The 24,006-nt window shown below is 40.3% G+C and overlaps 5 protein-coding genes and 1 pseudogene across 5 annotated transcripts; 2 read left to right on the top strand and 4 right to left on the bottom strand.

Moving 5' to 3' along the window:
- The first annotated feature begins 1,602 nt into the window (after positions 1 to 1,602).
- Positions 1,603 to 2,811, top strand: LOC141816508 (xyloglucan endotransglucosylase/hydrolase protein 20-like). Its single transcript, XM_074704279.1, has 3 exons — positions 1,603 to 1,911; positions 1,985 to 2,178; positions 2,271 to 2,811. Exons 1-3 carry the CDS (start codon positions 1,621 to 1,623, stop codon positions 2,644 to 2,646), a joined length of 861 nt encoding a protein of 286 aa, XP_074560380.1. The 5' UTR covers positions 1,603 to 1,620; the 3' UTR covers positions 2,647 to 2,811.
- A 344-nt stretch (positions 2,812 to 3,155) lies between these two features.
- On the bottom strand, positions 3,156 to 4,379 carry LOC141816513 (uncharacterized). Its single transcript, XM_074704284.1, has 2 exons — positions 3,618 to 4,379; positions 3,156 to 3,451 (listed from the first exon to the last, which is right to left on the bottom strand). Exons 1-2 carry the CDS (start codon positions 4,297 to 4,299, stop codon positions 3,156 to 3,158), a joined length of 978 nt encoding a protein of 325 aa, XP_074560385.1. The 5' UTR covers positions 4,300 to 4,379.
- Positions 4,380 to 6,540: 2,161 nt separating this feature from the next.
- On the bottom strand, positions 6,541 to 7,041 carry LOC141816512 (uncharacterized). Its single transcript, XM_074704283.1, has one exon. The coding sequence runs from the start codon at positions 7,039 to 7,041 to the stop codon at positions 6,541 to 6,543; it is 501 nt and encodes a 166-aa protein (XP_074560384.1).
- Positions 7,042 to 7,278: 237 nt separating this feature from the next.
- LOC141816511 (putative arabinose 5-phosphate isomerase) lies at positions 7,279 to 15,728 on the top strand (annotated as a pseudogene).
- A 96-nt stretch (positions 15,729 to 15,824) lies between these two features.
- Positions 15,825 to 16,250, bottom strand: LOC141816510 (WUSCHEL-related homeobox 4-like). Its single transcript, XM_074704282.1, has one exon. It carries the CDS (start codon positions 16,248 to 16,250, stop codon positions 15,825 to 15,827), a length of 426 nt encoding a protein of 141 aa, XP_074560383.1.
- A 236-nt stretch (positions 16,251 to 16,486) lies between these two features.
- LOC141816509 (filament-like plant protein 7) lies at positions 16,487 to 19,621 on the bottom strand. Its single transcript, XM_074704280.1, has 5 exons — positions 19,568 to 19,621; positions 19,243 to 19,375; positions 17,123 to 19,163; positions 16,982 to 17,042; positions 16,487 to 16,894 (listed from the first exon to the last, which is right to left on the bottom strand). Exons 1-5 carry the CDS (start codon positions 19,619 to 19,621, stop codon positions 16,487 to 16,489), a joined length of 2,697 nt encoding a protein of 898 aa, XP_074560381.1.
- Between the last annotated feature and the right edge of the window lie 4,385 nt (positions 19,622 to 24,006).

Genomic DNA, 24,006 nt, shown 5'->3' with positions numbered 1-24,006 from the left:
CTCAGTCTGTCTTGAATTGAGTTAAGAATTTTCTAGCCCATCAGAATGGCGGATTGGTATGCCCCACCATGGGCTAGCTAGCTTGACAGTAAGGCATGATTGTTAACCATGATGATTTGTAACGATCATGACGTCAACGATGGGGATTATTATAATATAATAATCTCATAACATGACAATATTAATTTGGCATTATTATTGTAGGTAGGCTAATTGGTGATGCTAGACATACAAAGGCTCATCTAGAGCGTAAAGAAAAAAAAGATAAAATTAATCCACAAAGGTTTTCGTAGATTGTTTCTCTTTTATTCTAAAGAATAATCCCCTTTCTATCTAATCAAACTATCTTTTTCAAATAATCATAAACTAAAGCCTAGAAGTTTCATTCTGACACTCCTAAGCTTGTACTAATAAAAAATTTTTATTAGATTTGAATATATATATATACAGTTATATGCTTTGCGAAAATTAAAATGAGCAAAAGTCAAAGATACTTTTTTATTTTTAAAATATCAAAGAAGTTCAATTTTACTACTGTTATCTCTCACTTAACTTTTTTTATTATTTTTTTCATATTGTAAGCTACAGTTTTATAAAAATAAATGATAAATCTCAATCAGTAAAAATGATAAATCTAGTCAGTCTCATGAACTCAATCTCTGCTATTATCTCAGGGTAAATCACTTAAATTTTGAATTCGATCAAACACGTTATAATAATTATAAAATCATAACTATTACAAGAGCATACTGTAGATTCCTATTGTTCTTGTTCATATTATAACAGCTACAGTTTCATAACTGTTATAAAATATCTGATCAATTCAGAAATTAAACAGGAGATAATCCTACTGAATAATATTGTATGATAGTTAAGTAATTATAGATATTGAACAGTTAAATAGAATATTATTTTAATAAATTTAGATGGAAAAAAAAACAGGAACCTTCTTGATTTTTATTTATTGATTAGATTTGAATAGAAGAAAATAAAATCGGCATATATCATTTCATTAGAAGATAGAAATTGACATATATCATTTCATCAGATAGAAGACAAGAGAGCCAGCCATGCAGCAGCTGTACGCCAACTAAACACTTAAGATTTTTCATCCACGCAATTAATTCCATCTCCAGACTAAAATCGACAACATGATTATCGAGAGCGGTCCACCTAAGCCATCGTCGGCTACCGTCTAATCTCCAGGCGTTGACGTGTTACCTTCCGCCTCGGATTACTTCTCATGCAGCATTGCAGCCAATCAATCGCTTGCTCCTTCTCACCTCCTTCCGACGCCTTCGTGCATGCATGCACAGACGCCCCCCTTCCCCATCCCCATCAAAGTAAACACAGTCACATATCGAGAAAACGAAAGATTTTCGATCGACAAAATAATTGAAATAGTAATCCAACAGTTTATTGAAGACGATGCTTCAGACTCCCTCCTGTGAATAAAAAACACTCCTTCTGTTTGACGACCAGTTGACTGGTTGATATTTTCAATTAGTATGAATTAATTGTTCAGTTTCATCCATGCTTATCTCTTTCAGTAGGCGATCGCAGATCAATAGCTAGCTATATAAATCTCCCTCCTCCAATCCCCTTCCTTCACACACTTGGATGCGTGCTTTCCTTCCAAGTAAACATCCCATGGCGAGTGCTCAGTACTCGTCGTTCCTGCTCGTCGCCCTTCTCGCGCTCGTCGCCGGCGTCTCGGCGATCAACTTCCTCTCCGGGGTGGAGATCACGTGGGGCCGCGGGAAAGCCCTCAACGGCGACGTCCTCCAGCTCTCCCTCGACCGCGCCTCTGGCTCCGGATTCCGCTCCCGGCAGGAGTTCCTCTTCGGCCGCTTCGACATCCGCATGAAGCTCGTCCCCGGAAACTCCGCCGGCACCGTCACCACCTTCTACGTGATGATTCATTTCGTTAGTTAGTTAGTTAATTAATTAGTGAATAAAATTTAAAAAGTAAAATAAATTGCAGCTGTCGTCGTTGGGGGGCACGCACGACGAGATCGACCTGGAGTTTCTGGGGAACGTGAGCGGGCAGCCGTACGTGCTCCACACCAACGTGTACGCACAGGGGACCGGCGACCGGGAACAGCAGTTCTACCTCTGGTTCGATCCCAGGCTGGATTTTCACACCTACTCTGTTCTGTGGAATCCTCAAGAGATTGTGTAAGTTTGAAACTGCATCGATTGCGTAAAAGTTTGTCGGTTAATTTAAAGGGCAAAAGATCGATTATCTGATAATTGATGAAAAATTGCAGGATTTATGTGGACGGGACGCCGATCAGAGTGTTCCGGAACAACGAACGCATGGGAGTCCCATACCCGAAGAGTCAGCCCATGCGTGTGTACGCCAGCATTTGGGACGGCGACGAGTGGGCCACGCGCGGCGGCCTCGATAAGACCGACTGGTCCAAGGCGCCCTTCATCGCCACCTACCGCGGGCTCAACGCCGACGCCTGCGCCGTCGGCTCCGCCTGCTCCAGCCGCGGCAGGCCGTGGTGGAACCAAGTGCTGGACTTCGCCGGAATGCAGAAGGTGAAGTGGATGCGGGAGAGGTACATGGTTTATAACTACTGCCGCGATCCCAAGCGGCAGACGGCGAGAGGCCCGCCGCCGGAGTGCGCGGTCAATTAAAGGGTGTGTTAATATATACGCATGCGCGATTACGTATACGCATGTGTTTTATGTGTTCGTATAATGCTTTAATTGTTTGATTTTGCTGTGTATCTAAATATTACGTACGGTCGAATAAAATATGCAAGTGTGGTGCAGATTTTTATATACGACTTCTTTTAAGAACTCGAGTGAAATTATTAATGCAGTAGGGAATTACGATAATGGCCGTGTGTACTTGGAGAATACAAAAGTTGATCTGTTTGTACTGTTTAGTCCCTTCGTACACGGAATGTAATTGATTCCTCTTTTTTTTTGCACCGAGCAAAATCAGATCTTGATTCGTAATTCCATGTCAAATTTGGATCTTTGTCGGATTCCTCATGGAGCAGAATGGTGAGGGACAGGATAATGGAAGGGATCGTGCTGTTCTTGTTCGCCGACCACAGCAACGTGCAGAGGTAGACTGGAGATGCTCGACGATCGAGGCGCAGAAGGTGAATTGGTGGGCGCCATCTACGTAAGAATCCTCATCCACGCCAGCCGATCGCCAGCTGAAGAGGATTAATACAGCAGCTCCCTCGATGCTCGGCGCCGGAAAGACTGTCGCTCCGGTGAAGATGGAGTGGACAGGGTTCTTGCTTAACTCGAGGTCGCTGTGGAAGGATGTCGCCATCTAGAGAAGCCCGCTTAGATTGCGGGAGCGGGATCTCGACGACGTGGGCAAGGACGGGGAGGACGTCAAGAGCCCGTTGGCTCTCCTCGACGCCGCCGCCGAGTCTCGCTATGGCAGCAACGTCCCAACAGGATGAAGTTCGCAATTCCTCTGTTCTAGTACAACAACTGATGGAGCATATTAAAAAACATACTGAGGGCTTCTAGGTACTGAAGCTAAATACTGATGTTAGTGGTAGCACCGGAGTCTAACCACCAAGTATTTCTAGGTACTGAAGCTAAATTTACTTCAGAACAAACCAAATTAAAAAACATACCCTTTTTATCGCGCCATGCACAATATTTGGTACATTCCTTCTTTATGTGTCCAGCCTTATTGCAAAAGAAACAATCTCCTTTGTTTTGTTTCTTTGCATTTGGACCTGCAGCATCCACATTCTTCCTTTTCTTGCCCTTATCCTTAGAGGTGCTTGCTAGATGAGCACTTTCAGTCTTTTCTTGCTTCAATCTCTCTTCCTCTTGAACACAATGAGAGATCAGTTCATTCAAATTCCACGTTTCCTTTTGACAGTTAAAACTGACCTTAAAGTGGTTGAATTGAACTGGAAGAGAAATCAGAATGAGATGCACAAGTAACTCCTCATGCAAATCAAGCTTTAATGCTTTAAGCTTTGAAGCAAGATTGGACATCTCCATGATGTACTCCCTTATATTACCATTGCCCTTATACTTCATTGAAATCAAGCTCTTAAGAATAGTGCTTGTTTCAGCCTTATCGCTTTTGGCAAAGCGCTTTTCAAGTTCTGCAAGGTAATCTTTAGCATTGGTGGTGTCCTTAGACACTGCACCCCTGAACACCTCCGGAATTGCACGCTTAATGATCATTAGACTCATGCGGTTAGAGCGTTCCCACTTCTCAAATTTAGCTTTCTCTTCAAGAGAGCTAGCTACCGTAGGAGTAGGGGGTTGCTCCGTCCGTATCGCAAGGTCCATGTCCATGCATCCGAGAACTATCTGAATGTTCTCCTTCCAGTCCTTAAAGTTGGAACCATTAAGGACCGGTATTGAATTTAAGTTGGCAGAGATATTTGCAACATTAACTGAAAAGAGAACAGAAAATAAACTGTAAATAACATGCACACTACTGTAATTTTCAATCTAGTTCAAAATAATTAGCAAACCCATCCAAGATATCTAATGCACCATTAATTTCAAGTCTTTGGACAGTAAAATTAACTGCTAGTAATATCCTTGTTGTAATAATCAAACACTAACAATAATGCACGACAAATAACAAACCCCTCTTTGGATTGATTTGCTATTTTCATGTGAAATCCTTATAATTGTTACGTGTTTACTATCACAGGTAATTTATGTACTCCGGTCAACCATTGACCGTCCTTTGGGCCGATCAAATGATCACATGGAAATACACAATTACAAACATTCAAAATTCAAAATTAAATAAACCAAATTAGAGAGGTCACTTTGGCAACATCATAATTCAACTTATTTACTTTGAATAAAGAACTAAATGCTAATTAAAGAACAAGATTAAAAAAAAAATTATTTTCCAATGTAAATAATACATTTACACCTTAAGTCATACTATAATAATATCTCAATATTAATGGAACACATATAATCCATTTAAAATTTAAATATAAAATAAGTTAATTAAATTATTTTTATCCCCTACTCTTTCACTTTCCTAACGTAGCTTCTTTCGCCCTCTGCTTTGCTACGTCTTCACTCCAACAAGAGAAAGCCCATTCAAGACCAATCCTCTTTCTGAACTTAAGTGGAAGGAAAAATTTGGATAAAATAATTTAATTAAATTATTTTATTTAACTAACTAGATTTAATGGATTATCATTAAAAAAAAACACTTATGCACGTTTCCCTTTTTTTTTTTTTTTTTACGTGCATGAATTTTTTCAAATATCCCACATCGCTGTTCATTTAAAAAAAAAACAGCTAATGCCACGTTGCCAAAATTAAAACTGATGCAACGTTTCGTGGGTTTTTTTTTTTTAATTAACTTAATAAAAAATCCACGTTGCCAAAAAAAAAAAAACGGACAGGCCGTTTCTTTGTTTCTACGCCGGTTTTTTTTTTTAATTAACTTAATTAAAAAAAAAAAAAAAAAAAAAAAAACATGTTCTCTGCTGTACGCCTGTAACTGAGTGCAGTTCGTTCCGCACGCCGTCGGCGCCGTTGGCACCGCCGGATGCCGGTGCTTACTGGCGCCTGCACTAGGCTGCCGTGATGCCTATTTCTTATCGATTTTTTTTTTTTTTACCGGTGCCTGCACAACAGTTCCAACGAAAATGCCGAGCACTATTGTTCACGCGGAACTGTCATTTGCCGATGCACGGGGTTTCTGCCGTGTTCGTCATCGGCCAAAACAGTAGAGAAAATGCGGCAAAAATAGAAATAAAACTGAACCATACAGGATTTAAAATAATGGAATTTCTTAAGAACTGAGATAAACCTCGCTCTGATACCAATTGTTGGTATTTTGCATTTTCCCTAATGTCGAGAAATCTCAACGCATGCATCGTCTATCCAATTCTTAAGAAACAACAAGAAGGAAAAATTCGGAAGCGTACCGGAATCCATCGCTAGCAGCCGAGGATGATCTCCCAAAAGGTGCAGAGTTCCTTAGGTTTCCGTAGTTTCTCTGACGATGGGGATTCAGAAAAAATTCTGTCGCTCTGCCTTTTGGGGACCATAACCCCTTATAAAGATTGGCATATTTCTAATTTGGCCCCTCATCAAATTAGAAATATTACAAAATGGTATCCACAATTATTATTCATAACAATTATGTCCTTAAGTCAAATTCCAAATAAAATTTAGACCACAAATTTTGACTTAATAATTTTGATGACCATATATATTCATTAATTATACAAATGTCCCAATAGATGCTAACACATCAGTCTCTACCAGGGTTTCAACCCAAATCTTAAGTTGTATTTTAGCTGTGCTTTATTATCTGTTCAGATTTGGATACCAGATTATGTTTCTGTTTCTCAGAGATCATTTTTTATGTTTCTGATGTTCTTTTCCTTGTGTTCATCCACTTGGATTCCATTATCTTTGACAATGACAAGAAGAAAAACTTTGGCATTTGAGTTTCGATCAGAATCTTTGATCGAGCGAGTGGACTATATATGTAAGGAAATTTGAGATCGCCATGGAGCTTCTGAAATTAAGGACATTGTTGGATTAAGGTCATTGAAGCAGACTCCTCCCCCGATCGCAGAACCGGCCGAGGTGGCCGACGACGGCGGCGAGGACGTGGCTCACCGTCCGGGCAGCGACGCCAACGCAGCTCTCGAGCGGGTCCCAGAGGCACGCACGCCAGATCAGACAACGCCGCCACATTCTCACCACGCAGTCCCGGTGGTCGCCGGAGGCGACCACCGTCGCCGCCGACTTCAGGTACGCCGACGCCGCGCGCTTTACTAGGTGGTCCCGGATGCGGATGGCCGAGGCGTCGATGAGCACTGGCCGTCTGCCGCTGCCGCTGCCGCCGCCTCGGGAGAAGTGCTGGTGCCGCGACGTCGACGTTGTCGACGTGAACATGGACGCGTAGCGGACGAGGCCAAGGGAGGTGCGGAAGATGGGGTGGTGGCGACGCTGGAGTTGGAGGACGTCGCGGAGACTGGTGTAGCGGTGGCGGTTGCCGCCGGCGATTTTGGATACCAACTCCTCCATCTCTCGCTCTTCCATTTGGATTAATTACGATTAACGTGTTATTGAAATTCTAGTTTAATATGCGCTTAATGATCGGTGAAATTGACGAAAAGAGAGAGATGGAGACGAGGAATTGGAGGAACGCAAAGGAATGCGGTGGAGCGAGTCAACTGCTGGCTTGGTCTTGCCTTGACGTGTGACTCGGAAAATACCCTTTGACTTTTCTCATGGTCAAGATTTTGTCAAGTTGACTTTAGAAGAAACCTTCTAAAGATGGGATCTTTACCGCCCCTGCTGCCGGATCCCTCGGGGTCCGATGGGAAGATCGACGCTGCCGATATTGGCCGTATGTTCCAGGCGCAACGCCGCCACATCGATTACTTCTTCGACCTCTCCCAGGCGGCAGACTTCGCTTAGGCGCTCCTTGACGCACCCGGTGCCGTCTTCTTCTCCAGCGTGGGCAAGTCCGCCATCGTCGCCCAAAAGCTTGCCCAGATGATCGCCTCCCTTGGCTCCGCCCGCTCCGCCTTCCTCTCCCCCGTTGACGCTCTTCATGGCGACCTAGGTGCTGTCTTCCCTAGGGATCTCCTCGTTCTAATTTCAAAATCCGGCGCCTCTGAGGAGCTCCTCGCGCTCGCACCTTGTGCCCGCGGCAAGGGAGCGCTCCTTCTTTCCCTCACCTCCGCCGGTGAGGGATGCGGCAATCCGATCGCCGACCTCTGCGACATCAATGTCCACCTGCTCCTCCAGCGCGAGCTCTACCCCCTTGGGTCTCGCGCCGGTTACCTCAGCATCGATACAGATGCTATTTGGGGACACCATCGTCGCTGCCCTAATGGCAGCAAGGCGTCTCACCAAAGAACAATACGCTAGGAACCACCCCGCCGGGAAGATTGGGAAAAGCCTCATCTTCAAGGTGTCTGGAGACCAGTTGAAGTGGTTCCTCCAATTAATTATTGGGTTTAAGGGTGCAAACATAGTCCCACATCAAGTACATGGAAAAGATCATGGAGTTAAAAAGATGGAAAGTGTCTTCATTGATATGAGGCCTTTTGGGAGAGCCCAAGAACAAAGGCATGAGGGCTTAGGCCCAAAGTGGATAATATCATACCATTGTGGAGATATTTTGATTCCATCGGTACTAACAAGTGGTATCAGAGCGAGACGCGTCGCTCTTCACCGGACTACCCGTCGGATGAGCCATAATCCAGATCTAACCATGTGGTTTGAACCTTAAAACAAAGGAAGTGGGTGTTCTTGTGTCTGAATCAAGAGGACCAGACACCAGGTGAGAAGTCCTAGTAGGTCGGGTGGACCGAGGGGCAAAAAGTCCTAGTTGCGATTAGGTGGAAAATACCAGACACCAGGTGAGAAGTCCTAGTAGGTCGGGTGGACCGAGGGGCAAAAAGTCCTAGTTGCGATTAGGTGGAAAACCTAGTAAGTCGGGTGAACCAAGTGGCAAAAAGTCCTAGCTGCGGCTAGGTGGGAAGTCCTAGTAGGTCAGGTGGATCGAGGGACAAAAAGTCTTTGTGGATCGAGGATTCAGACATCAAAAACGACGTTGAGGGGGCCTGTGCTCCTTTGTTTGAGGGGGAATTGTTGGGTTGCAACGGTGCAAACATAGTCCCACATCTAAAGTACATGGAAAAGATCATAGAGTTAAAAGGATGGAAAGTATCAACATTGATATAAGGCCTTTTGGGGAGAGCCCAAGAACAAAGTCATGAGGGCTTAGGCCCAAAGTGGACAATATCATACCATTGTGAATAATTTAGTGATATTACAAAGAGTTTACGATTGAAGACATTGTAGGAGAGTGATGATAAACGAACTTGTGGTGATAAGCTGTCTAGGTTCTTGAAAAACAGGACCTGTATGCTACTTCTTGATGATATTTGGGAACATCTAGATCTGAAATTGTTGGGGATGGCACACTCAGCTACAGAGTGAGGCAAGCAACAATAGCCGCACAAAGTCGAGATGGTGCACTCAGCTACAGAGCTAGGCTAGCAACAGCAGCCGCACAAAGTCGTTGTGTTCACAACCCGCTACAAGTCAGTGTGTGTACAAATGAAAGCACAAAAGAAGACAAAAGTCAAATGCCTGGATCAAATTCAAGCATGACAACTTTTTAAGCAGAATAACAACAATCATGTTTTTAGCTTAGATATGCTGGAATTAAGTTCGTTGCTAAAGAATTTGTTGAAGAATGTGCAAGTCTGCCACTTGTTCTTATCACTGTTGCCCGAGCCATGTCAGGGAAAATGTCTTGGAAAGTTTGGAATGACGCTCTTAATCAAATAAGGGATAATCATGAGTGGACAACCATAAGAGATAATTTCGATCGCTAAAATAACGACTGATTTTTCACTTCGATCACTTAAATTAAATTAGCGGCCGAATTAATATCGATCGCTAAATTAGCGACTGAAAATAATTTGATCGCTATTTTAGCGATCGAACTTTAATCGATCGCTAAATTAGCGACTGAAAATAATTTGATCGCTATTTTAGCGATCGAAATTTAATCGATCGCTAATTTGTGATCGAATTGAAACATTGATCACTATTTAGCAACAGAAATGAAATATCAATCGCTAAAATAGCGACAGAAATTTAATTGGGGTGCAAATTTTAGAATTGGATGACACAGGCAGAAATTTAGCGGCCCTTAGCGATTGAATTCGATTCGATCGTTAAAAATTAACGATCGAACTCGATTTCGATCATTAAAAATTAACGACTGAACACGATTTCAGTCGCTAATTTAGCGATCGAACTCGATTTTGGTCGTTAATTTTTGAATTCGACGGCATGGGAAGAAATTTAGCAACCCTTAGCAACCGAATTTTGATTCGGTCGTTAAAAATTAACGACAGAACTCAATTTTGGTCACTAATTTTGCGATCGAACTCAATTTTGGTCGTTAATTTTTAAATTGGACTGCACGGGTAGAAAAGTAGCAGCCCTTACAGATCAAATTTTGATTCGATCGTTAAAAATTAGTGATCGAACTCGATTTCGGTTGTTCAAAATTAACGACCAAACTCGAAATCCAAATTCGGTTGTTAAAATTAGCGATCGAATTTGAATTCGGTCGTTAAAATTAGCGAGCGAATTCAAATTTTATTGCTAAATCAATTACGATGAATTTTTTTATGATTTTTTAAATCAGTCGCTAATCGGTATTATTTTTATAGTGATATTGCAAAGAATTTACAATTGAAAACACTGCAGGAGAGTGATGATGAACGAACTTGTGGTGATAAGCTGTCTATGTTCTTGAAGAATAGGAACTGTATGCTACTTCTTGATGACATTTGGAAACATTTAGATATGAAACTGTTAGGGATGGCACACTCAGCTACAGAGCGAGGCCAGCAACAGCGGTCGCACAAAGTCGGGATGGTGCACTCAGCTACAGAGCGAGGCTAGCAACAGCAGCCACACAAAGTCGTGGTGTTCACAACCCACTACAAGAAGACAGAGTGTGTACAAATGAAAGCACAAAAGAAGACAAAAGTCAAATGCCTGGATCAAATTCAAGCATGACAACTCTTTAAGCAGAATAACAACAGTCATGTTTTTAGCTTAGATATGCTAGAATTAAGTTCGTTGCTAAAGAACTTGTTGAAGAATATGCAGGTCTGCCACTTGCTCTTATCACTGTTGCCCGAGCCATGTCAGGGAAAATGTCTTGGAAAGTTTGGAATGATGCTTTTAATCAAATAAGGGATAATCATGAGTGGACAACCATAAGACATAATTTTGATCGCTAAAATAACGACTGATTTTTCACTTCGATCACTAAATTAGCGGCCGAATTAATATCGATCGCTAAATTAGCGACTGAAAATAATTCGATCGCTATTTTAGCGATCGAAATTTAATCGATCGCTAATTTGTGATCGAATTGAAACATTGATCACTATTTAGCAACGGATATGAAATATCAATCGCTAAAATAGCGACCGAAATTTAATTGGGGTGCTAATTTTAGAATTGGATGACACAGGCAGAAATTTAACGGCCCTTAGCGATTGAATTTCGATTCGATCGTTAAAAATTAACGACCGAACTCGATTTTGATCATTAAAAATTAACGACTGAACTCGATTTCAGTCGCTAATTTAGCGATCGAACTCGATTTTGGTCGGTAATTTTTGAATTCGACGACACGGGAAGAAATTTAGCAGCCCTTAGCAACCGAATTTTGATTCGGTCGTTAAAAATTAACGACAGAACTAAATTTTGGTCACTAATTTTGCGATCAAACTCAATTTTGGTCGTTAATTTTTGAATTGGACCTAATTTAGCGATTGAACTCAATTTTAATCGTTAATTTTTAAATTGGACGGCACGGGTAGAAAAGTAGCGGCCCTTAGAGATCGAATTTTGATTTGATCATTAAAAATTAGTGATCGAACTCAATTTCGATCGATTAAAAATTAACGATCGAACTCGAAATCCAAATTCGATTGTTAAAGTTAGCGACCGAATTTGAATTCGGTCGTTAAAATTAGCGACCGAATTCAAATTTTATTGCTAAATCAATTACGATGAATTTTTTTATGATTTTTTAAATCAGTCACTAATCGGTATTATTTTTATAGTGATATTGCAAAGAGTTTACAATTGAAGACACTGCAGGAGAGTGATGATGAACGAACTTGTGGTGATAAGTTGTCTAGGTTCTTGAAGAATAGGAACTGTATGCTACTTCTTGATGACATTTGGAAACATCTAGATCTGAAACTGTTAGGGATGGCACACTCAGCTACAGAGCGAGGACAGCAACAACGGTCGCACAAAGTCGGGATGGTGCACTCAGCTACAGAGCGAGGCTAGCAACAGCAGCCGCACAAAGTCGTGTTGTTCACAACCCGCTATAAGTCAGTGTGTGTACAAATGAAAGCACAAAAGAAGACAAAAGTCAAATGCCTGGATCAAATTCAAGCATGACAACTCTTTAAGCAGAATAACAACAGTCATGTTTTTAGCTTAGATATGCTGGAATTAAGTTCGTTGCTAAAGAACTTGTTGAAGAATGTGCAGGTCTGCCACTTGCTCTTATCACTGTTGCCCGAGCCATGTCAAGGAAAATGTCTTGGAAAGTTTGGAATGATGCTCTTAATCAAATAAGTGATAATCATGAGTGGACAATCATAAGGGATAATTTTGATCGCTAAAATAACGACTGATTTTTCACTTCGATCACTAAATTAACGGCCGAATTAATATCGATCGCTAAATTAGCTACTGAAAATAATTCGGTCGCTATTTTAGCGATCGAAATTTAATCGATCGCTAATTTGTGATCGAATTGAAACATTGATCACTATTTAGCAACGGAAATGAAATATCAGTCGCTAAAATAGCGACCAAAATTTAATTGGGGTGCTAATTTTAGAATTGGATGACACAGGTAGAAATTTAGCGGCCCTTAACGATTGAATTTCGATTCGATCGTTAAAAATTAACGATCGAACTCGATTTTGATCATTAAAAATTAACAACTGAACTCGATTTCAGTCGCTAATTTAGCGATCGAACTCGATTTTGATCGTTAATTTTTGAATTCGATGGCACGAGAAGAAATTTAGTAGCCCTTAGCAATCGAATTTTGATTCGGTCGTTAAAAATTAACGATAGAACTCAATTTTGGTCACTAATTTTGCGATTGAACTCAATTTTGATCGTTAATTTTTGAATTGGACCTAATTTAGCGATTGAACTCAATTTTAGTCGTTAATTTTTAAATTGGACGGCACGGGTAGAAAAGTAGCGGCCCTTAGAGATCGAATTTTGATTTGATCGTTAAAAATTAGTGACCGAACTCAATTTCGATCGTTAAAAATTAACGATCGAACTCGAAATCCAAATTCGGTTGTTAAAATTAGCGATCGAATTTGAATTCGGTCGTTAAAATTAGCGACCGAATTCAAATTATGTTGCTAAATCAATTACGATGAATTTTTTTATGATTTTTTAAATCAGTCGCTAATCGGTATTATTTTTATAGTTATATTGCAAAGATTTTACAATTGAAGACACTGTAGGAGAGTGATGATGAACGAACTTGTGGTGATAAGCTGTCTAGGTTCTTGAAGAATAAGAACTGTATGCTACTTCTTGATGACATTTGGAAACATCTAGATCTGAAACTATTAAGGATGGCACACTCAGCTACAGAGCGAGGCCAGCAACAGCGGTCGCACAAAGTCGGGATGGTGCACTCAGCTACAGAGCGAGGCTAGCAACAGCAGCCGCACAAAGTCGTGGTGTTCACAACCCGCTACAAGTCAGTGTGTGTACAAATGAAAGCACAAAAGAAGACAAAAGTCAAATGCCTAAATCAAATTCAAGCATGACAACTCTTTAAGCAGAATAACAATAGTCATGTTTTTAGCTTAGATATGTTGGAATTAAGTTCGTTGCTAAAGAACTTGTTGAAGAATGTGCTGGTCTGCCACTTGCTCTTATCACTGTTGCCCGAGCCATGTCAAGGAAAATGTCTTGAAAAGTTTGGAATGATGCTCTTAATCAAATAAAGGATAATCATGAGTGGACAACCATAAGGGATAATTTCGATCGCTAAAATAACGACTGATTTTTCACTTCGATCACTAAATTAGCGGCCGAATTAATATCGATCGCTAAACTAGCAACTGAAAATAATTCGGTCGCTATTTTAGCGATCGAAATTTAATCGATCGCTAATTTGTGATCGAATTGAAACATTGATCACTATTTAGCAACGGAAATGAAATATCAGTCGCTAAAATAGCGACCGAAATTTAATTGGGGTGCTAATTTTAGAATTGAATGATATAGGTAGAAATTTAGCGGCCCTTAGCGATTGAATTTCGATTCGATCGTTAAAAATTAACGATCGAACTCGATTTCGATCATTAAAAATTAACGACTGAACTCAATTTCAGTGGCTAATTTAGCGATCGAACTCGATTTTGGTCGTTAATTTTTGAATTCGACGGCACAAAAAGAAATTAACAGCCCTTAGCAACCGAATTTTGAGCAACCGAATTAATTTTGATCACTAATTTTGCGATCGAACTCATTAAATTTTTGAATTAGACGACATAACTCAATTTTGGTCCAATCGCAATCTAACCTGTAGAAGTTTAGGGATCGAAGGCATCGCAGCTCCGGCGACGAAGAGGCTCGCCAAATCGCAATCGAAAAGAACATCCATTCGCTCGACTTCCCCGACTCCAGACTAAAGTTCTTTTCCACTGCGACATTTACTAATATATGTAGTTTTTTTATAAAAAAAAATTCTTTTCATTTGCAATATTTTTCATAATATTGATTATATAGTTTTTAATAAAGACTATTTTATTGGATGCTGAAATTGATAAAATACATATATAATATTTTTAAAAAACTCCAATAATAAAAAATTCTTTGAATGTTCAAAAAATAAATCAGATCCGAGTCAATCAAAAAAATATCGAGTTAAGGTTGTGAGTTTTTAAGTTCGGATTTAGATTGAGGGTTTTGGGGTTAGATTTGTTCGAGTCGAACTTGAGTCGGATTCGAGTTGAATCAAGTTTAGAATTTAAGAGATTTTTAAAAATTAAATTAAATTTTATTTAAAAAATTAAGATGTTTTATGTAATATTAGTATGATAATAATAAATTATTAAAATAAAAATGAAGAATTATTGATAAAGTAGTAAAAAAAAGTTTTCTTGGGTTATTCGAGTTTTTTTGGATTGGTCAAATTATACGAGTTCGGATTTGGATTTGGATTCAAGTCAAGTTAGAATTGAATTTTTTTTAATAATTTTATTATTTCAATCAAATCCATTCTGAATTGATAATCTTGGATTAGTCCAGTTGGTCCAATCCAATCACTATGAATTTAACAATTACGTTGGAGGATGAAGCTACATAATAGAAGCTACAAATAAAGCAACAACCAACACTTCTAGCAACATCCATTTCGATCACTTTGCACAAACACACATTCAAAAGGTGAAAACAAAAATAGGAAGAAAAAGCGTCTCTAGATAAAAGTCCATCATGGCATTTTGAGTGTGGATGTGCATGCTTACACTAGACTCGCCCCTCACCTATCCTCCCTATTGCAACTTGATCAACATACTCGGGCCCAGCTCAATCATCCAAACCGGACCGGGTTCCATTCACATTCTCACCGTTCCCGAAGCGGTCCGACCGACGAACGGGGGTTTGCCACATGGGCAACAACACGAAGGAGGAGATCACTAGAAAGGCTGGGGAACTAAATAACGATGCTTAACATTCCTGCATTTTAGTGTTTTTTTTTTTTTTTTTTTTTTGCATTAAACCGAGAGTGAAAGCTCAATAGAGAACAGAGCAGAGCAGAGTGTCCGTTGATCTCGCCTCACTCACTCACTTTTCAGAACACACTCACACTTTAACCTTCACTCGCGAGCTCTGCTCTGCTCTGCCCTCCATTTCATAGGACCAAGTACAAGCACTCGTGTCTCCCCTCCGTCTCCCTCCCCATCGCCATTGCCATCATGCTTCCATTCATGCTCTGCTTCTGCGCTGCTGCTGTTGCTGTTGCTGTTGCTGCCCTGTCGAGCAACAGCACCGAGCAGGATACAACGCTCTCTCTCAAGCCTCGAGTCTTCTCCATTGACAAACAAAAGCAAAAGAGCTCTTCTGCTTCCTCTCGGAGTGCATGGCTTCTTCCAAAGACTGAAACGGCTTAACAGAAGCGGGAAAGAAAAACAGTACTTTTAAAGGGAAAAAAGCAGAAGCATGGAGTGCGTTTTTATGATTTGAAGACGAAAAAAAGAAGAAAACTATCAAATCTGTTTCCATTCGGGGTGCAATGGGAAAAGCTCCAACGTCCTCCTCTCACACTCCTCCACCACCTTCACATCCGCTCTGCTCCAGCTTCTGCACTTCCGCTTGCGACCCAAATCCACCGTCGCCTCCTTCGTCACCATCTCTTCCTTCTGCGATCGGTCGTCCAACAATTTTAGATTCATCCGTCGTTTCGTCTTGCAATGTAGGAAGATTGAGCTACTTACTTTGAGATGGAAGGCAGCGGCGCGCTTCTGCTTCTGCCGCTCCCGGGCCTTGTGGTTCTGGAACCAGTAGAACACGTTCTTGCCTTGGATGCGGCCGAACCGGCTCAGCTCGGCCGTTATCTGCTCGATTTGGACCGGGTTCGGCGTCCGCAAACCGCCAGCGTACAGCGCCTCCAACAGCTTGACTTGCTCCGGCATCGGGTTCCATCGCGTCCCGCCCGGATGGACCTAAATTTAACTCAGAGTCGACCGGAATCAGACCACATGGACCGTAAGCGTCATTAAGTGAACTAAGACTACTAAACTTACTAAATTATAGCTAATTATTCAAGATTAACAAGTGATATAGTCTTCTTCAGGATGGTAACGACTTACTAGGAGTGAGTTGTCTATGTTTGTTGGAGTAGTACCAAATTCAGCAACGGGGCCGAGTGTTACACCTTGCTCTTTCGTCGTTGTAGTAGTAGAAGCTTTCTCAGAAACCCACCCCTTCCTTTTTGTTTCTTCGGCGCAACCATGAGCACTCCTTTTTGTGACTTCTCTGGTGACAGAGCCATGATACTTCTTACTGAACCATGAACTGTGGCTGCCTTTGGCACTTCAGTGCATATGATCTCCTTCATGTTTGGAGATTCGGGGTCCGTCTGATCCTCTGATGCTGCTCTCATATGGTCGACTAACTGAAGCCGGTGTTTCGATTTCACAGTGGCAGGACTGGATATGACCTTGTCGAATAGAGGTGCATCTCGTGGTGATGCCAATACTTTCAGCTGCTTTCCTAAGTTTACAATTGTTTCCTGACAAGCAGCAAGCTTTGCTGAAGCTGCAGCTATATCACAATCCTGCATGATCATAGAACAATAGCCGGAAATCAATTTGATGGTAGGACTAGATATTGTGCAGCACAGAATGAATGATAATTTGCTTACAGCGTCGATTCGCTTTTCCTCTTGCTGCAAGACGAGCTTCGGAGTTTCCTTTGGCAAAGCACTAGAATGAGCATTTCATTAGACATTTTCATTGCAAGACTTTATTCAGAATAAAGCTCGAAAATGGAAAATAGTACTCACCTTTCAATCTGAAGCTGCAAGTCAAGACATGTTGTCTCTAATTCCTCGCAGCAATTGTTTTTCTCTTCGAGTTCAACTTCAAGGGACAAGAACTTTCCGTGTGCCTCCTTCAGTTTGGCCTTCGCGGCCGCAAGCTGTGTTCCAAGATCTTCATTGATCAGTTTTTGGTTTATGATCTGGTCTTCGATATGTTCCTTGGACTCTTTTGCAGCTGCTAGTTGTAGCTGTAAATCTGAGACATTAGCTTCCAACTCCTGAAGTCGAACCATCAATGTTTCGTTCTCAGCATTCGATGTTTTCAGCATCTCCTCCAAATCTTTCCTTTTGGTCTCCATTCTCACGGCCTCGTACTTTAGTTGCTCATTTTCATCTTTCAGTTTGGTCTCTACATCATCCATTCTCGAAGAGCGAAACAGACTTTTCAATGCAGATAATGAAGGAAATTTCCTGTCATCAGTAGTAGATCCTTTAGATGGAAATATCACAGCTTTGAGCTCGTTGTAGTCGCTGTTCGATTCATTTGCCTCTGTGCATTTCCTCCCTCTTGCCTTCAAATCCAGAACATCTTCAAGTGAAAAGGAATGGCTTACGATCCAGTCGAGAGTCGAAGCTGTTTGAGCAGCAAACCGTTGAAGATCAACCTTTCTGTATAATAACTCATTACACATCGAAATGAAGTTTTGCAAAACACCAGCAAATTCAGCAGTTTCCCACAAATATGTGCGGGTGAAATATATGTTCGCCGGAGAATTTTGCTCTACGAAATCAGCTTCTCCATCTCCAGATGGCACATCTAGACCCTTTCTGATTCCCTCAACCAATTCAGTAAGTTTGCGAACCGATTCTTCAAAGTTTGAAGGAGATAATTGGGTACTGCTTTTGCTACCTGTTGCTTCCGATAAATCAAGTCCTGCACGAGAGCCTCTGGTCGTCACACATGAATTATTATCTCCAGAAACTGTTGCAGGTTTCTCCATTTCGATAGAATCATCCATCAAACTATACTCTGATACACCACCACTTCGGCATGATGAAATGGTTGGTTTTCCACTTTTGAAGTGTTCTAGTTCAGAAATTAAAGCCGAAGCCCATGATTCATTGCAGCTGACAGTATCATCGCCGGTGCCATGCTCTGAAATTGATGAAAGTGGAAGATCATATGGCTCCGAGCAAGCTTCTCTTTTGGATAATTCTTCGAGTTGTTTCTCGACCTGTGACAGCTTTGATGCAGTGTGTGCAACCATGATTTGTGATCCCTGAAGCTCATTGTTTTTCTTGGTCAATGATTCTTTGAGAATCTTGTTTTCATCTTCAGTGGTGCGTAGTCGATCAACAAGAGAAACAGCACCCTTGCTAGATAAATCATAGCAGTCGTTTAAAAGGATATCCTTCAAATGGAAATCTTCATTCGTGGAACTTGGCCTTTTCTTTCTTGTTTCTAAAGCTTCAACTTCGATTCGCATTTTAGCTAAAGCTGTTGGCCCCGGAAGTCTCTTCCTGACCATGATACGCAATCTTTGGCACTCTGTTTCTAGCTTAGCAATCTTCTTAATGTTCGCAAGGTGTTGCCTATGAGCAGCAGTCGCCGATCGATGATTGTATTCCCTTTCCTCGTTACGAATCTCAATCTCTTTCTGAAGCATGCACAGCTCGTACCTTAGAGACGCAATGAGCTTATCGGATGAATCAAGTCTACTCATCACTTCCATGAGTTTTGCTTCAAGATTGGATTTAGACTCACTTGATTCTTTGAGCATATGTTCTTTGGCCTCTATAATTCTATTCAAGTTGCCATTTTGGACAACTGACTCAGTGAGCTTCTGACTTGTATCGACTAACCTCTGCTCTAACGATCGAATCTTCTCCTGTTCTCTCGATATCTTCAAGGCGGCATTGTTGACAATGAACTGCTGATCTTCTTTAGTAACATGTAGCTGTTGCAAGCACTCTTTTAATGCATGTTCGGCGGTTCTCTTCTGAAGTAAAGCAGCATCTAGTTGTTGCTTTAAAGAAAGGGCTTCAGCTTCGGCTTTTTGCCATCCTGAAACATCGACAAAGGTACATTTGTAAATACAAAACAAATGATACATATTTATGTGAAGTTAGTGTAAATGCCAAACCTGTAATTGCCTCGTCAGATACTTTTGCTTGCTTTGCCAAAAGATCATCTTTAGAATTGGATTCAATGCAAACTGATGATAGTTTCTTCTTTAACTCTTCAAGGGATCTCTCTAAATCTAGAACCCTCTCTTTCTGAAAAAAGATTTTGTAAACTATTACAAGACTAGTAACAATGTGCCTCCTCTTGTTCGATCATAACTAGCGAGGAACAAATAAGGGAATATAGACACACAACTATTGGTGATTACAACATGTACATTGCATTAGAAGAGGGAAAATGCAAACAAAGTGGTTTCGAGTAAAAAACTTGAGATAGTTTCTTACCTCAATGTTCTTTAAAGAGGACTTCCTCTTCCAAAGCCATGCCTTGTTATCCATGATCCTAACAAGTTCGTAAAAGCATAAAGAGTTGATGATTATTTGATAACATAGCCTTTCATGTACTCGATAATAAATAGTTCGAACATGATGACGAATTGAAGACTAGACCTTAAGTGAACTCTATCCAACAACAACAGTTAAGTCTCCTATATTTTGACTCAAGCATTCCCATCTCTACAGTTTTCTTCTCATGGTGAATCGTCCGACAAATGACAAATTACAGTTAACTTAGCAAGGATTTCTTTTCACTTTACTGGAATACTTCGCGGTATGCATTCGACTTTTACTTCTATAATAACATTATGAAGATTAGTTCCTACTAGAGATTACATTTACAAATTACTCAAAACAGGCTTGGATCATGCAACCATTAGCTCACATGAAAACTTGTAGCAGGAAGGGATTAAATTGGCCTAATCTCAACTTATTCTATATCAAAAAAGAATCACACACCAATATTTCTTCTCTCCTTGAAGATCACAAGCTTTTAATTTCTCTATAACAGTTAAGGAGAACTATTTTAGGGTTCCTCATTGCTCTGAGAAGAACAAACATGGTTCCCCAAATCCATCCATGGCACATTTTCACTACAAGAAACAGCCTAAACTAAGCTTCAAACAGGTAGAGGACTAATTTAGGGCTCCTCATTGCTCTCAGAAAAACCAATCATGCTTTCCAAAATCCATGGTCGTCACCTTTTGAGCACAAGAAGCAGCCTAAACTTAGGTTTCCTCATTGCTCTGAAACACCATCCATGCTTCACAAACCCATGCCTAAAGTAAGCTCCAAGCATGAAGGAGACTAGGAAGAACCAAATAAGCTTCCCAAAATCCAAGCATGTCACCTTTATCAGTACAAGAAACAACCTAAGCAATCCCTAGCAATGGCATCATCACTATCAAGAAGAACATGGTGAAAAGATTCAAAAATAAGACAAGCATTACAGGTTACAGCACCAAGAAAGCAAGACAGTAAGAACTGGTGAAAATATATACTTTGTGTTGAAAGAGAAGCAAGAGGAAGAGATTGATGATGAGTTTGCCGAGTCCAGTTCAAGGCAGGAGCTCCATTTTTCAGCACGAGAGAAGAGGAGCAAAAGATGGCCGGCATCCAGTAACAGTACCACAACTGCTTGCACAGGCACAGGGAGGAAGAAGAAGGCAAGGTATATTATATACTCCTTATCTCTAATCTTAGATTAATGTCATCTTAATTTAATTTATGAGGAAAAAAAAAGTATAATTTTGTCTGTTCGATGCGAGTGGATGATGATGACACACAGCTGCAAGAATTTGTTGTGAAAGCTGAGTCCGCCATGAATGCTGACACCTTTTGGCTTCAGTGCTTTTTTTTTTCTTTTCCCCTTTATTTATATATTTATTGTATATTTTATTTTATTTTATTTTATTAGGTTTACTTTAATGAGGAGATCTAGCGAAGTGTCGGCCCCGCTGTATCCAACGTTCGACGTAGGATCTGCTGTCTCAGATGAGGCAGCGAACAGAGTCGCAACGGTTTTGATTGCTTCGGAGTCGTGGGCCCCGCCAAGTGCCAACTTGGCGTCGGACCGTTGTTCGACACGCGAAAAAGCGAGGAATGGCTTCTCATATTTGTTGACAGAGATGGGCCCCAGCGCACGAGGCAGCGACCTGGCGTGAAGTTCGAAAATGGGACCCGCAGATATGGCCAATACAAAGGGCGGTGTTTCCTGATTGGTAGAGGGATGGAAACAAATGAGCAGTTACTCAGAGTGGCCCTTGATGTTTAGAAATTTGTCGAGGCAAACATCTTTTGTTCTTTATTTTGTTAAAAATATCATATTAAATTTATAGGTAGTTATTTGTGAAAAATAATACCCAAAAGAACTTTTATTGAAACATACATGAGCAAATTTGTCCGAAGCATGATTGATTCTTCCATGTTACTCTTTGCCTCATGATTGACCTTAAGATGTGATGAATGAGATGTCGTTTCTTTTGTAACATAATCATGCCATACTACTTATAAAAAATTATCATGTATATTGATGGGCTTCATCAATATAAAACATGAGACCAGAGAGGTGGCCCTCGGACAAGATTGAGTTTAAAGCTGTTAAATGGACTAACCCACGGTAAAACAGATCAACCTATTAAAGATTCATTATATGACGGAGTGGGACGAGGTGGGCCGACTCACCAATTTAACGGATTAAAAAATCTCTAACATAACCCAACTCAAGACGGGTTGCCAGTTAGACGGACCAATTCACATATCTATTAAAAATATTAAAAATTTTAAATTTTGATTACAGTTTAATTGATTAAGTTAAAATTATTAAGTTTAATTATAATTTAGACGGATCAAGTCCACTAATTCATTTAGTTTTTTACTTGAATTTTAAAATTTAAAATAAATAAATAAACTTTCTCAATCCGCGAGCCAACTCAAGCCCGCTGTGAACCAACTCACATGGATCGTGGGCCTAGGCGAGTCAATCCATCTGAACTCATCTTAAAATAGATTGATAAAATATCAACTCAATCCGCCTAAATTGCTTGACGGGGCAGGTCAACTCAGAGGGTTCAATCCAAATTGACAACTATAATTGAGTTAACTACTGCAGAGTAGATATTGTTATAATGGATAAAAGTCAAATTTCGATGAAGTTGAGAAATTACCCTCCCTCACAGTGGGCTACTACAACATTTATCTTCTCATAAATAGTCGTAGAGAATGACTGTGCAATTTCTCGATTTACCTCCTCATAAATGGTCGTGGGGGACGATCGTGTATGACTGTTGGGATGTTGGATTCCATATTTTACTACAATGAGACCATAGAGATGGATTTTAAATAAGTAGAGCTGTCAAACAAATCAACCTATGACAGGGTGGACCGACCTACTAAAAACCTGTCATATAACGGGGTGGGGCAGGCCGACCCACCAATTTGACGGATTGAAAAATCTTCAACCCAATCCAACTCAAAGTGGATTGTGGATTAGGCGGATCAACCCACGGACCTATCAAAAAATATTAAAATTATTAAAAATTTTAAGTTGGATTATAGTTTAAAATGGTTAAATTGAAATTTTTAAGTTTAAATTATGATTTAGACAGATCAAGCCTACTAATCCATTAAGGTTTTTACTTTAATTTTAAATTTTTTTAAAAAATAAACTTTTGCAATCGACGAACCAACTCAAGTCCGCCGCAGGTTAACCCACGAGGCTCGTGGGCCTATGCAGATCAATCCATCTGAATTCATCTTAATAGATTGATAAAATTTTAATTCAATCTGTTTGATGGAGCGGACTAATCTAACGGGCCCAATTAAATTGACGACTATGCCGAGTCATCCAACTGCTTGACTTGTCATTCTTCAACTTGGCTATTGATTACTCTAATTTGACCGAATTGTCTCTACTGCTCCGACCCAATTAAGTGTCTTAAACACTCATGACTTGATTGATGGCCGGAGCACTCTTGATTCAAATTGGTGCTCGAAGCTCTCCAGCCCAATTATTTTATCAATTCAGTTTTAGATGGATTCAGGTGGATCAATCTGTCTAAGCTCGCGATCAGCATGGGATGGTTCGTAGTGGGCTTAGGTTGGTTCGGGGGTTGAAAAAAAAATTTCTTCAAAATTTAAATTTAAAATAGAAAATTCGATGGATTAGCGGATTTGATCCTTCTAAATCGCAATTCAAAACTTACAAATTTCAACTTGACTCATTTTAATTGTAATCCAAATTTAAAATTTTTAATATATTCTATAATTTTTTATTTTTTGATAGGCTCGTGGGTTGGGCGACGTAATCCGAACTCGCCTTAGATTGGAGATTTTCTAACCCATCAAGTTGACGGGTTGAGCCGTCATGTTATATGCCGGGTTGACTCACCCTAGGTTGATCCGTTTAACAACTCTATTCTTGAATTTACTTGGTACACAGAATATGAACTTGGACCGCCCACCTCAGGATTAGTCGATGTAAACTGAATATTTGATATTAAAAAAGCATAGAATGATAAAGCCCCTAAGCACAACACAAGTGGCAAGGCATGAATGACACAAACAGGAACATCTAAAGTTAATTTCCAACAAGGACATTTGTCTAATGTGATTGATTTTCAAAAAGTCCGACAATGAGTGTCAGACTACTTTGTTCTTTCTGAATTTACTTTAGTGATTAATGAAAAACTTCTATAGGATCGGATCGATCACCTCTATGATTCGGTTCGAAAAATTAAATACTTAGACTTAAAAAAATATAGAATGATAAAACTTTCAAGGTGTCCTTGCAATGTATGGCGTCGAGCCATTATTTCTTCACCAATTTTGCATGGCATTCCCAAAATTTACTAAGTTAATAAATAAAAAAAGAATTTAGAACTCAAATC

The sequence above is a fragment of the Curcuma longa genome, unplaced genomic scaffold (assembly GCF_044706935.1).
Source record: "Curcuma longa cultivar G26 ecotype Majalengka, Jawa Barat unplaced genomic scaffold, ITB_CL_G26_1.1 contig_17073, whole genome shotgun sequence".
NCBI lineage: Eukaryota > Viridiplantae > Streptophyta > Magnoliopsida > Zingiberales > Zingiberaceae > Curcuma > Curcuma longa.
This window is presented reverse-complemented; position numbering and strand designations above follow the sequence as displayed.